The sequence below is a fragment of the Cydia pomonella genome, chromosome 27 (genome assembly GCF_033807575.1).
Source record: "Cydia pomonella isolate Wapato2018A chromosome 27, ilCydPomo1, whole genome shotgun sequence".
Taxonomy (NCBI): domain Eukaryota; kingdom Metazoa; phylum Arthropoda; class Insecta; order Lepidoptera; family Tortricidae; genus Cydia; species Cydia pomonella.
In genome coordinates this window covers 5,392,617-5,405,674 of record NC_084729.1, presented here as the reverse complement: position 1 = coordinate 5,405,674, position 13,058 = coordinate 5,392,617, and the positions used below count along the sequence as shown (strand labels likewise).

Genomic DNA, 13,058 nt, shown 5'->3' with positions numbered 1-13,058 from the left:
TTAAACATGTGTTGCTTGCGAGGGAAAGAGTTTGGGTACGAAAAAGTGTCTTTTTTTCAATTTTGCCCTTTAGAATAAGCCCCTTAATAAATTAAATACGAAACTAAAACAGATATATGAGCTTAGTTCAACTAGTTGGTACAATGACAGAAAATAGCTAATGTTCTAAATAAAATAATAAATTAATAAACGTATTTTCGTGGGGCTTTTTGGGACCCCGGGGAGTATAACTATGAGGTAGGTGTTTTAAAATCATTGAAAAAAAGAAGGATTTTGTTGAAGTAAATACTACTTGTTTCAATTGCTACAATGGAATAATCATATGTTTTATATTAAAGGAAATATTAACGGCTTCGGGCAAGACTCGAACTTGCGACCTTTCGGAACACTGGTTGAATTGGTTTAGGTCCGGGGGGTGGGGTCCGATGAGGCCTATGAGATGGTATTTAAATTGAATTTAATTTTAAGGTTGGTAATGGGACTGATATAGTATAGAAATGCATGGCATTGAACGAAGGTTGGAATTTATATCAATTTATTTTTTCGCCTTTTACATAATCTAAAGTATTATGTATAGTTTTATGCGTGCTTCTTTGTTAGTTCGATTGATTATACTCATTTTTCTAAATAATATAAACAATGTCAAGTAAATGACAAATTTGACAGAATAAAAAAAAAACTTAACTTTTGAGATAGTTATAGTTACTACTATATTCATTCAATAAAACAATTTTCTATCTATTTGGATACCCTCAGGAAATATAATTTTAATTGTTGCTTTTTGCATTTATATATTATAAATATATTCTGCAAAACGTTGGATATTAGGGTATATTTACACTATTACAAGCGATTGGCAAGTTTATTCATATACAAAAACGTTATTATAAGTATTCTCTTTAAAAATATACAGACCAATTTTCATTATACCCCGTTATATATTATTATGGTAAAAAATATAAATTATATAATAATCTGGTATAGACACTCTTAACTAGATAAATTTAATAGGTCTTAAATTTTAATTAAAACAAATGATTTTATTCATATTTCATAATATACAGTCTTAAAAGCACTGTATTGAAATTGAAAAAAGAATAAAAATTCAGATTACGTAAAATCATCAAAAACATCGCCGCAATCAGTATGTACTATGGGTCACCAAATGGCGGAAGTCGGTCTGGATCCGGACTGCCGACTTAGTTGATCCGTACCGCCGACTTTGTTGACCCGGATCTCCGACTTAGTTAATCCGGACCGCCGACTTAGTTGATCCGGACCGCCGACTTAGTTGATCCGGACCGCCGACTTAGTTTATCCGGACCTTAAGTAAACAGAGAACGTAATTTAATAAAATGCATCCCGCGCTTTGTCTTTGCTGTTGTTCAGTTGATAACGGACGAGCAAAGTAACATGCGAGAGAGATGCAGTTCGCGGAGTACATTCGCTTTTTAAACTACCGTAGAAACGGACCCCGATGGTTATTTTATTTTAAAACCGGACCCTGGAAGTAACTACTTGGTGATCCCATTGATATAAAAAAGAAAAAAATGTGTCCCATTTTTTTTCAGTTTTGTGACGCATAATATTTTTAGGGACCATAATTTGAGGTAAACCCATCTTTTTTATTATTTATTAAAAACAGTGCTCGTAATTTAGTAAAGTAAGTTTATTATGAGGTTGAAAACTACACTTCGCACAAAAGTTCCACCACAGACCAGTAATGTATACGATCTTGAACATTGTCTTCACGGGCAAACTAGGTTCTATAAATACTATTGAAAACCAGGTATTGATCATGTATATAAATTCAATTAAGCACAAAGTCAATAATTAACTAAACAAAGTTACAAATGAAGGTCATATAACTCGTTCCGCGCCCTTCCAGACACAAAGGTGTGCTCGTTGTAGACAGCCTCTCTATCAATCAGGAATGACCAGAATGCGCCACGTATATTCGCTTTGAGCAGTTCCTAAAACGAATATACATCGTAAATACCTCGGTTTCAATAGTATTTCAAAATGTAAATGACCATGTTTAATTGAAAATAGATTTAACCCGTTTTGACTACTACAAATAAGTATTTGTATTGATGTTTTTGCGCTATTGATGTTTGACGTAGTATTAAGCTGATTGACACAATTGTTACATTTATTGAAATATATTGTTTATATTTAATGTATGTAATCTGTTTATTGTATACACCTAGAACGGTTACAGTATGATACTTATTACTTATGTGATTTTTCCTTTTCATTTAATAAAAAAAGGGCATCACACTCTCTTGCAACCCCACATTGGGTTTGGGCAATTTTAACAACCCCAACTATATTTGGCATGTACTCCCAAACTATAGAGGTACAATTGTGTTTTAAATCTTGCAGGTAATAAAAAAAATGCTAAAACACAATGTGGGGTTGCCAGAGAGACGATGTGAAATAATAAGCAATTCTACATGGATTTCGGTTTTCGTCCAGAATGAACTGAGAACTTTGTATACATACGTAGTAGTAAGATAAATACATCGCATTTTGGATATTTTATTTTATTCATATAGTTACTAGTTCTGACAATTTTCTAAACGAGTATAAGAAATAAAAGTAAGATTTTTAATGTTAAGAATTAAAGTTAAGATTTTTTATGAGAATATTTAATAATAAAAAAATAAACTACTTTCCTATTACATCTCTCTTGTCAGTGGTTTTTGTATAAATTTGGTGCTGATATAATTTGGTATGTTTTAAGTACATTCGTTTTATATATTGACATAAGTATATTTTTTATAAATTCTAAATTTACGAAATATTTTAAACGGAAAATTTTTTTTTTAACAAATTGATATAATTGAGATCTCACATATTTCGCTCTCTGTTTACCTTTTTATTTGACACGTAATTGTTTTCTACGTTCTGTCTTTCTCTAATGACCAAACAAAGAACGAGATGCAAGATAACAATACAGCGAATATGAATTAATTGACTAGGTTTTTTTCTATCACAAATTTCATTTATTTTTATACATTTTCATACCCATTTTTAACAACAAAAAAATTGAAAGTTTATACATTTTATTGGATAGGTATGTATATATTAAATTTACATTGGTTTATATACTGTTTATACTACATAGGTAAGGCTGTTTTACCCCGGAGGGTAGTGTATTTACTAACGAATTTAAACTATTATGTTACGGATGTGACTATTATTTAGTATAGCTATGATATATAACTACAGACACGTTACTAAATCGGAAAAAATATCTCATGATTTTTAACTCTATTGCCACTGCTAGTTACGGAAATTCTGTTTCTACCACGGAATTTCGGAATTCCTTAATATTCAATTACAATAACTTGCTTTTTATTCGCGTTTACATGAAAATAATATTGAATCAAAAGTAATTTTTTGTAGAAGTATTAAACAAAAAAACATTTTTTTTTGGCTGATATAAAAGGTACAGTGTCTTGTATATATATGTATCATAGCTTGATAGATTAATTACAATAAGGTCTATGTCTACAACTGTATAAATTCAAACATCGCAAAAAAATCCTTTAAAAACAGTAACCAAAAACAAAATATTTATGAATTTGTTATGAATACATTGTAATTGTTCCTTTTTTAACGCTAAGGTTCAACTGACATAGACCAATTTAAAAACAGTATTCCAAAAAGCGTGCTCAAAATTTCCTTTACAACTAGCTTGGTATGAGATAGAGGCATCGATTATGGGTTCGATTTAATTTTAAATTGGATCTTACGTATCTCTAGTCGCCTAAATGCAATGTTAATAAATATAATTTTTATTTGTTAAAATAAATATTCAAATTGAAATGGAATGGAAGGCTATTTAAAGACATCTGAGTATTGAAAGGTGTAAGGTAAAAGCCAAAATATAAAGTATTGACATCTAAGTTATATTTTTTTAATGTGAATCTTATAAAAATATTTTTACATTACAGTTATACAACTACTTTGACCATAGTTGATGTCCCTAATTTATGCTAAAATTACTAGTATTATTTCGACTGATTTGAGCAGATATCAAATGAAACAATGGTCCACCTAGTTTTAAGTACAATAGGATATTGACCAACGCGAAAAAATGTCTCTTTCGTATTTTGGCCGTCTTGTAATTTTGGATAAGACCATCCGAATACGACAGGTTATATGTTTGATGTATGTATCTATTGATGTGTTTCGAATACATTATATGTGCTATTGGAAAAAAGTTTTTATTTTTAGGTGAAATTGTCTTATTATGTCTATTTTTTTCGCCAAAAACTTATGTGGTGATTGAATATTACATAATTCTACTTATTCTGATCACCACTATTTAAATAATGTATGCTTATTAAATATAATAAGACAATTTTATCTTATGATTTTACGCGAAAATGCAACACAGACGGTCGTACTTTTTTATTTTTTATTCATATTTTAAAAATAATTGCTGAACTTTTAATATTAAAGCGGGGCACACACTGCCTTTACATTGTCTGTGCTGCCTTTTTGGCGAAAGAAGTAGGTTTTTTTTTTATTACAACGACCGAATGTCTAATGTGTTGCATTTTCTCTTTCCCGATCCTGCGACCTTGGGGCTGCCTTGGACTACGCACGCAAATACAATACGAAATGTATAATACACACAACACACTTAATATTTTCTAACTTTTATAAAACTATAACTAAAAAACTACACCCTTAAACAACTTTACAAACATATTGTAACATAATTTTTTAATATAACGTTAATTTCTAATGAAATATTCTCGTAATTTTCGTAAATACATCACTTGCAATTTAACAATTCTAAAATATTTCAACACGGACATATATTATGGACTTACATAAATACTTCACTAATATTTCATATTTTCCGTATGTTTGACAAAAATAAACACTACAACCTCGATGGACAACTACCACCTTTTCGGCCTATAATCTACACGATCACCAACAATCTACTCGACAACCTCATCGGCAATCTACTCGACAACCTCACCGCTAATCTACTCTACAAACTCACCAACAATCAACACAACAACCTTCCCAACAATCTACACAACAAAAAAACAGCTACCTGAGCCCTACCACCCCCGCGCTGACGGAGAGCTCCTTCATGGACAGCGACCTGTTCGAGCAAATCCGAGCGTTCGAGCCCGACAGCATGGACGACTTTAGCTTCTACCAGGGCAACATGAGCAACATGTCAAACATGTCCAACATGACCAACATGTCTAACATGCGGGAGTGAGGTGAGTTGAGTTATTGTTCATTATTTTATTAAATATAGTGTGGGTAGGAAATTATTAAACCCCGTGATCAATGCTGTAGTTTCATTAACACATTCACCGCTGAGCTACAGTCGTAGCGCTACGTCGTAGGATAACGTAGGTGTCATGATTAGCGTTAAATAGGTTAAAAATAAAGGTTGACAAAACTACGTACCCTAATTGGCTTTAAGTACATAATTTCGCCTTGACTAAAATTAAATTATAATTCTACTAATCATTCTATTATGAGCCTTTAGTAACCTAACGTTAACATTTGGAATAAGTATAGTATAATTTCCATAATAATTAAATAAAAATTAGGCGAAATTAGAGACCGATGGCGAAGTTAGGTTATTTTAGAATTTTTATTAACACTGTTCATTGTGAACTTAATGGATATAATATATTTTTACCAGTAAATATATTATATTTATTGGTAAAAATATTATTTGAAGGTTAGTAAAGTTTCCTAACGTACATAGAGAAATAAGTAAGGATAGAGGGCTAACTCCATATATCAGTTTTCTTACCAAAACGCGGGTTATTTCGTAGTCGACATCTAGCGTCAAGTAGTGGATTTATCAGTACCGCTACTTGACGCTAGATGTCACTAGCGTCGCGACTGACGAAAAATGTATTGCTAAAACAATTTACAACTAATATTACAAGAAGAAGGAGTTGAAACTTGAAAATAGAGTTCCGGTTAATCCGGTTATAATATTAGCTGAAAATTGCTCAAGCATTAACACATTCACTGCCAGACAAAAAACGGCGCACTACCCCAGAAACCGGTGGTCTATAGCTGCGTACAAAACAAGTCCAGCGGGTTGTCCGGCATCTGAACAAAGTTCACGAGCGCCCACCAGGTGGGTTCCCGGCAGTGAATGTGTTAAACTTTTCGTTCGTCGCGACATCTATTGTCAAGTAGCGGTTCTGATAAATCCGCTACTTGACGCTAGATGCCGACTACGGAAATAACCCGCGTTTTGGTAAGAAAACTGATGTACCTATGTAGCACTTTATTGTAATTGTATGATGTTACCTAATGTATAGTATAGAAATTAGCAAAAATGACATGTATTATTTTTTTTAATTTTATCAATAAATGATCTATCTATCTATCTATCCTGACTTATTCCTCTATGTTACGTAGATAGTTTTGACAACCCGTATTTTTAAGGAACTTCAACAGTGACAACGGGGTTTGGAAAGGAATCCGGAAACGCCAAAACCTGTAACGTTTACAAAAATTTGACAGTACACTAGTGATAGTAGTAAAGTTATTAAAAATATTTTATAATTTCGTCAACAGTCTTCTATGGCTTCCAAACATAAGATTTTCGTGTATATTTTTGTAACCTACTGACTTCGAATCAAAGTGTGACATAAATACGAGGTATCCTATTTTTTTTTCTATTTGCAAAAAGAAAGGTTACTTATTTAATTTTTGACAAAAATAGTGTTTGAAGTCGGTTCCTGAACATGATCGTATTTTTTTCATTTATTAACTTAAAATAATCATTATCTTTATTTCAGATGCCGGATTAAGAAAAGAATGTAATTGTAAATTTAGTTTCACGGTGAAATGAAATTTTCAGTCAATTTTAGCTTAAAATGTAACCATTCATAGTCTATGTAGATTCCGTGCCATAGAGTTCAAACATATTTACAGATTATTAGTTTTATTTGAAGCTTTTATTATATTTAGATTAAATTATGTATACCTTTTATAGAATACGGAAGATAAGTTCATATGCAATAGTAGGCCATTTTATTTTTAAATAGTAAAAGTGTAAAGTGTTGTGTAACACTATATATACGTATTTAGTTGGGATATGGGACTGTAGGATTCCAAAATAAGATGTGTTTTAATTTTTTTTTTGGTTTTTTTTTAACGGCCTAAAGTGCAAACTTAAATGATAAATTTGACGTATATTACCATGACTAAAACCTATCGAGGTTTAAAATGTTATTCATAAAAGATTTTGTAGGCCCTGGGTGAAAACTTAAGAGAATTCTGACCAAGTTTTTATGACATTTAATTGCATTTAGCCGGTAAAATGAAATTGTTACTTTTATTTGATATAAAAACCAGTATTGAGTGCCATTTTTTAATATTCATTGTTTACAAAATACGAAAACAATATATAGTTTATATTACTTACATTTCTTCACTTCGCACATTAAGTGTTTAAAAATTATATACAGAAAAACACTGAAAAATAAACTATCACATTGACAGTTCAACCACATTATTCTTGAAAACAGTGTAGGTATATATACATATATAAAAATTATAAATTCTTATGATTTTCGAATTTACATTATCCTAGTGCTTCAAGGCCTATAATCACTATATTTTTTGTTGAAGGTGTTACAAAGTATGACATTGTAAAAGTAATATTTTCGCATTTTAATAAAGAAATGCTATAGTATATAAGATGAAATTTTTTAATCGTCTTTGGTATTCCAAAAAGTACAGGCTGGCCCAAAAACGTTGTGATTTTTTTTTAATTTTCTGATCTTTTTAACACAGTTTTGCGTTTGTGTATCAAAGCCAAAGCAGAATATTTTGAAGGTAATCTGTTTTCTTTTTCAGTTATACGATTGTAGTTTTAATTTTTAAATACATTTTGTAAAAGACGTGTAAGAAAAATATAGAAAAAAAAATGTCAAGGTATTTTCGGGCCATTCTCTAGATATATTGTTCTAATGTGACAGTCAGTTAATGTCTATATCTATTTTTTTATCTATACTGAAGCACACATGAACAGCGGAGCGGCCCACAGGACCGCCCAAACATGCGAGGCCGAAGGCCGAGCTGCGAGAGTGCAGTGCTCGCACGGAGGCCACTTCTTGCTAGCAAAAGTTAAACTAATTCTTTTCTCCTCTTTGGAAAACATACTGATTTGAGTGAATTAATATTTTGTAAATTCTTCAGCAAAAGATTATGTGATTTAGGCCTGCGAAATGGAAAATAGTATGTATATTTAAAAATAACATTATACAAAATCTTATGTATGTTAAATTAAATTAAGCGCAACGTAATTTAAAATATTATGTGTAATATAGGAACGTGTTTATTATAATTTAGATATAAATGAGTGTTGCTTACTGCATTTATTTTATCTGCATACCTAGGTATTATAATGGGGTTAAAAACTAAACGCGAGCTGCAACTGACGTACTAAAAATCTTCCAGAATTAAACATAATACTTTTTTCTGCCCTACGGGCGGAAAGATTTAAATTTGCTCCCTCTGCGCTAAACGAAGTTACCGTTTTCCGCCTCCGTCGAGCAGAAACATAGTATGCGCACCACGGGAGGAATCGTAGGACATTCCATTCCGCGTGTTTTCCACCCTCGCCTTCGGCTTGGATGACAATTTTTCACGCGGCACGCAATGTCCTACTTTTCCTCCCTTGGGACACTAATAACTATTGTGACACACACTTATTGCTGGCTGTACTTCTTCTTCTGTGTAATTTAATAGTACTTCTCGAAACCTTTCTAATGATCCTAAACTTGCTTGCTACCTTCCGTCTGCATCAGCAGATCAGCTCCATGCTAGCTTGTTATTTCATTGTCATCGGTATTAAGGAAGTACAGTCGCCATCAGATATATCGCAGCAGCCGAGGTGCTCAAAAAGTCTGAACGCGCACTTTCATGCCCTGACAATAAATAAAAGCGTGTTGAGATATTTGTAAGCACCTTGACCGCTCCAATTTATCTGAGGGCGACTCTGTACTCCATATTTCAAATGATACGCAGTAAAGCTAAATAAAAATCTCAAAACAACGGCTATGTCGACCCGCCTATTCGCGAATCATTTGCGAAACGATCGCGTGCAGCTCGTAGTTTTATTTCGAATGGGTCTTATTTAACCCCAACACAAATAAAAAATCCGGCATTCGCAGCGTCCGGACAATTTTGACTCCATTTTAAGGGGCCCACTGATTACCAGTTCGCCGGACGATATCGGCCTGTCAGTTATTCCCGATTGTCAGCTTTTGCGAACTGACAGGCCGATATCGTCCGGCGAACTGGTAATCAGTGGCTCTCTTTAGAATTGAAGTAATCTATTAAAGTAACATGAGCTTTAGTGCACTCACGGAATTCGTCCCTTGTCATTTGTGGTGTGTATTTAGCAGTTAGACCAGGAAATTTAAAAGCAAATTATTAAATATTATATTCTTAATATAGACTTGTTGCTATGAAATAACAATGTAAATTGAGTAACCTGGTCCAATATATTTTTGGACCTCTACTTGTATTAATGAATTCATGTTTTATCGAATCAATTTAAGGACATTGTTGTATAGGAACGAAAATAAATTTACAAAACGCAAGGACCACGAATATAAATATGTCAAATTATACTGTGACAATTAGCGGTTTTTTGTGAATTTGTGATAGAACTTTACTTTCAAGAAATGATATTTATAATGATGAAAATGTCAAGCGAAGATATACAATTGTCAAAATTAACGTTTTATTTAACAAATATCCGATTTGTGATACTTGTGGCCTTACTTAACTTTGTTTTATGAAATAAAAATAAATGTTGCTTATGAATGTTGTGTTAGTGTTTTGTTTTTTAATGGTTTTAATACGTCTTGACAAGAATATGTAAAACATCTGTAATATACATAATAAAGTATATTATGATTTAGAATTCTGTGTTGCAATGTCATTAGAATTACAAAAATATATATCTACTTTTCTGGTAGTTTTCCTTAATAAATAGAGGACAACAGAGGTTTACACCTATTTACCTGTACTGTGTAAATAGTAATATAAACACTCCCATTTATACCGCCCATTTTTAAAGATATATATGTATATTATATACCTATAGTAATTTTTCCCGATGCATAATTAGAAATATTTTACCGAATTCTCGTGTAATAAAATATAAGATTTGTCAATGTAACATACGGTTGTTATGCGTGATGTGGCAAATATTTGCCTGTTTATATGGCTTGGAAAACCTGTTAAAACTATGGTTATTCTGTAACAACTGGTCTGATTTTAGCCGACCGAGACATACTCATCAAAATTTTTAATAATTTCACTTTCACCAAATGGTCACAACTAAATGGTGGTAAAAATATAAATAGAAAATAATTACTTAAAATTGGCGACAAAATAAATTTACTACTTATGATAACATTTCAATTGTTTCTTGTAATCATTGTAAAACTGGACCAAGTAAATGTGGGAAAAAACAGGGGCTGGCTGTGACTTATTCTACCAATGTGAAGTATGGCATTAAGATAACGAAATAGTTTGTTTAGATTGCACAACGAGCACTGAACGAGGCCTAGATGTAGAAATTGCAGAGTCATTTTACATATATCGAAGGACGGGCCTTACGGGCAATAAGAATGGGGCGACTGAACTAGCACCATTCTTAGTGTCCGTAATGCCCGTCCTTAGATATATGTCAATGCATTTTACTTGATTATTTAGTCTAGACAATGTGAACCTTGTTGTAAAGTACAAAGGTTGATATTGTGCTGTAGCCACGCGCGTCAGGCGACGTCCTTGGCGCTCAAAGGTTTAAAAACATAAATAACTACGGGCAAAAGTTATTGATATTTCGACACTGGTACAAGCAACATGATCAACTGCTGCGTGACCTTTTCTTCAATAGGCGAGGCCGAGGCACGTCTACACTGGCCATTTTGTGCGCGAGGAAAATGCCTCTATGTGGACCCGCTTAATAGCCCACTACACGAATGTCTTCACGATTCGTGATAAGATTATTAATATGTATTTCTATTTCTCTATTGTATAGTTTATAGTATACTGTTACTAAAGCGTAGGTAAGAAATCGATGTGCTATTTTGATGTAAATTATATAAGGTAAGTCAGGGATGTCATACACAGATAAAGTATTCACTTTACTGCTCCCGAGTGTTAAGAATATTTATATGGTGATACAAATTTGCTAGCACACAATTTTGATAGCTACAACTGGAAATTACGTCGGGATCGGGACCGGTTATACTTGATGTAAATCATAACCAGAAAAGATCTATACTGGATTATACTTAAAATGGGGTGACTTTAGTAAATTTTGGGTGAACTTGGATGATTTTAAAACGACCATTAAACTTCAAAAAAATTCAAGCCCTAAGCAGTTATGTATCAAATCCATTCATTATTTGTTCGTGAAACAAGTTAGATTACCTACTACCAGAAATCCCACATAAAAATATAGGGTCTCTATTGTTTTCCATAATATATTGTTTGTCCGCATTTTCGTTAGTCTTCATTTGGTTTTTCTCAGAAACGCGTAACTTTTCAGGATTGCCATAAAACAAACCTAACCTATCTATAGAAAACGAAAATCTAACGAAAATCCTGAAAAGTTAACGGTTTCAGAGTTATGACTAATGATACTGATTTAAACTTCCACGATTTTTACACATTATTAACTAACACAAACGGGACTTAATCGCGTATTAAGTTTAAAATTTACCTCCGACGTTTCGAGGACGGCGTTGTCCCCGTGGTCTCGGAGAACACTGGCTAAAGTTGACATCAACATCTTCTAGCCGCGCGAGTCGGAGGTCAATTTAAAACTTAATACGCGATTAAGTCCCGTTTGTGTTAGTTAATAATGACTAATGATAATCTGACTATCATTACATCATGACTTTCAATAATTATGCCAAACAAATGGATCCGAAAAATATATTGTGGCTAAAAACTCAAAGTTTAAAGTCGCCCCTGTATTTCAAAGTCACCCCAATTACCAAGTAACCTTAGTCGGTCAGCCTGTCAGGCAACGGTTACAAACGACGAGAAACCTTAACATGCGGGTCAAAATTATATACGTTGTCATGTTTTTTGTCCGCAAAAAATGTGACGAAGTGGAGCTTTTTGTATTAGATGAAATTTAGTTTTAATTTTTTTTCATATTAAATATAATCTACAGCTTGATTTATCAAGAAAAATTTAGGGTCAAAATTTAGGTTTATTTTCCTTGTCTCGTTTCTGACCACTCTGTCACGCTTGTATTTTTGTTTCCTATCAGATAAAAAAAACAATGCTATTGTATGTCTTTCTAGCTGTACATTATATTTATTATAAAAAAAAAACTAAATTTCATCTCGTACAAAAAGCTCCACGCCGTCACACACAAAGATAGCTCTTAATCTTTGGTTTAACCCCTCATTTCCACTGACGCGATTTTGGGCGAGAAATGAGTCCAAATTAAATTCTATAGTTAAGACTTCAAGGTCGTTTATTCACTGGCAAATTTAACTTGGGAGTTGAAGGGTTAATTGAAACTGTATTATCTGCTGCTAAACCTAGCCTAGATTTAGTCGGACTGTTCAGATAGGCTAGTCCTAGATATTGCAACAATTGATTGGATACATAATGTTAAGCGCTTTACCAAGTTACATGTACGTGTATAGATATATAATTGCAATATATATTATCACTGTTTATTGTTGTTTCTTTTTTCAAAGCTATATTCTGTTGAATGTACCTATCGTTAGATTACTAACAGACTTAGACGTACCCGGGAGTTTTCAGAAAATAGTGTACTCGTTTAGCGTGAGTTACTATCGGCTTCAAAGGCAGGGTCACTACCCACTAGGCCCGACTGCCTTTGTCAAATCCATAGGTATTTATAATTCGTTAATTTTAATCTTTAAGGTTAAGACTAGTTGTGACTACTAGAAAAAAAATGGCCAGTAGATTTTTTAGGTTAAAGTTGGATTTTTTTCCAGTAGTTACCACCAAAATTTTGTTGTAGTTCAAAA

At 32.7% G+C, this 13,058-nt stretch overlaps 1 protein-coding gene across 1 annotated transcript in view; it reads left to right on the top strand.

The window, feature by feature from the left end:
• The window catches only part of LOC133532420 (signal transducer and activator of transcription 5B), a 50,573-nt gene extending 37,835 nt beyond the window's left edge, over positions 1-12,738 (top strand). The window contains exons 22-23 of the mRNA XM_061871084.1: positions 5,080-5,258; positions 6,813-12,738. Of these exons, the coding sequence (XP_061727068.1) occupies positions 5,080-5,257 (178 nt within the window). The 3' untranslated portion in view covers position 5,258; positions 6,813-12,738. The remainder of the gene's footprint in view (positions 1-5,079; positions 5,259-6,812) is intronic.
• Positions 12,739-13,058: the final 320 nt, after the last annotated feature.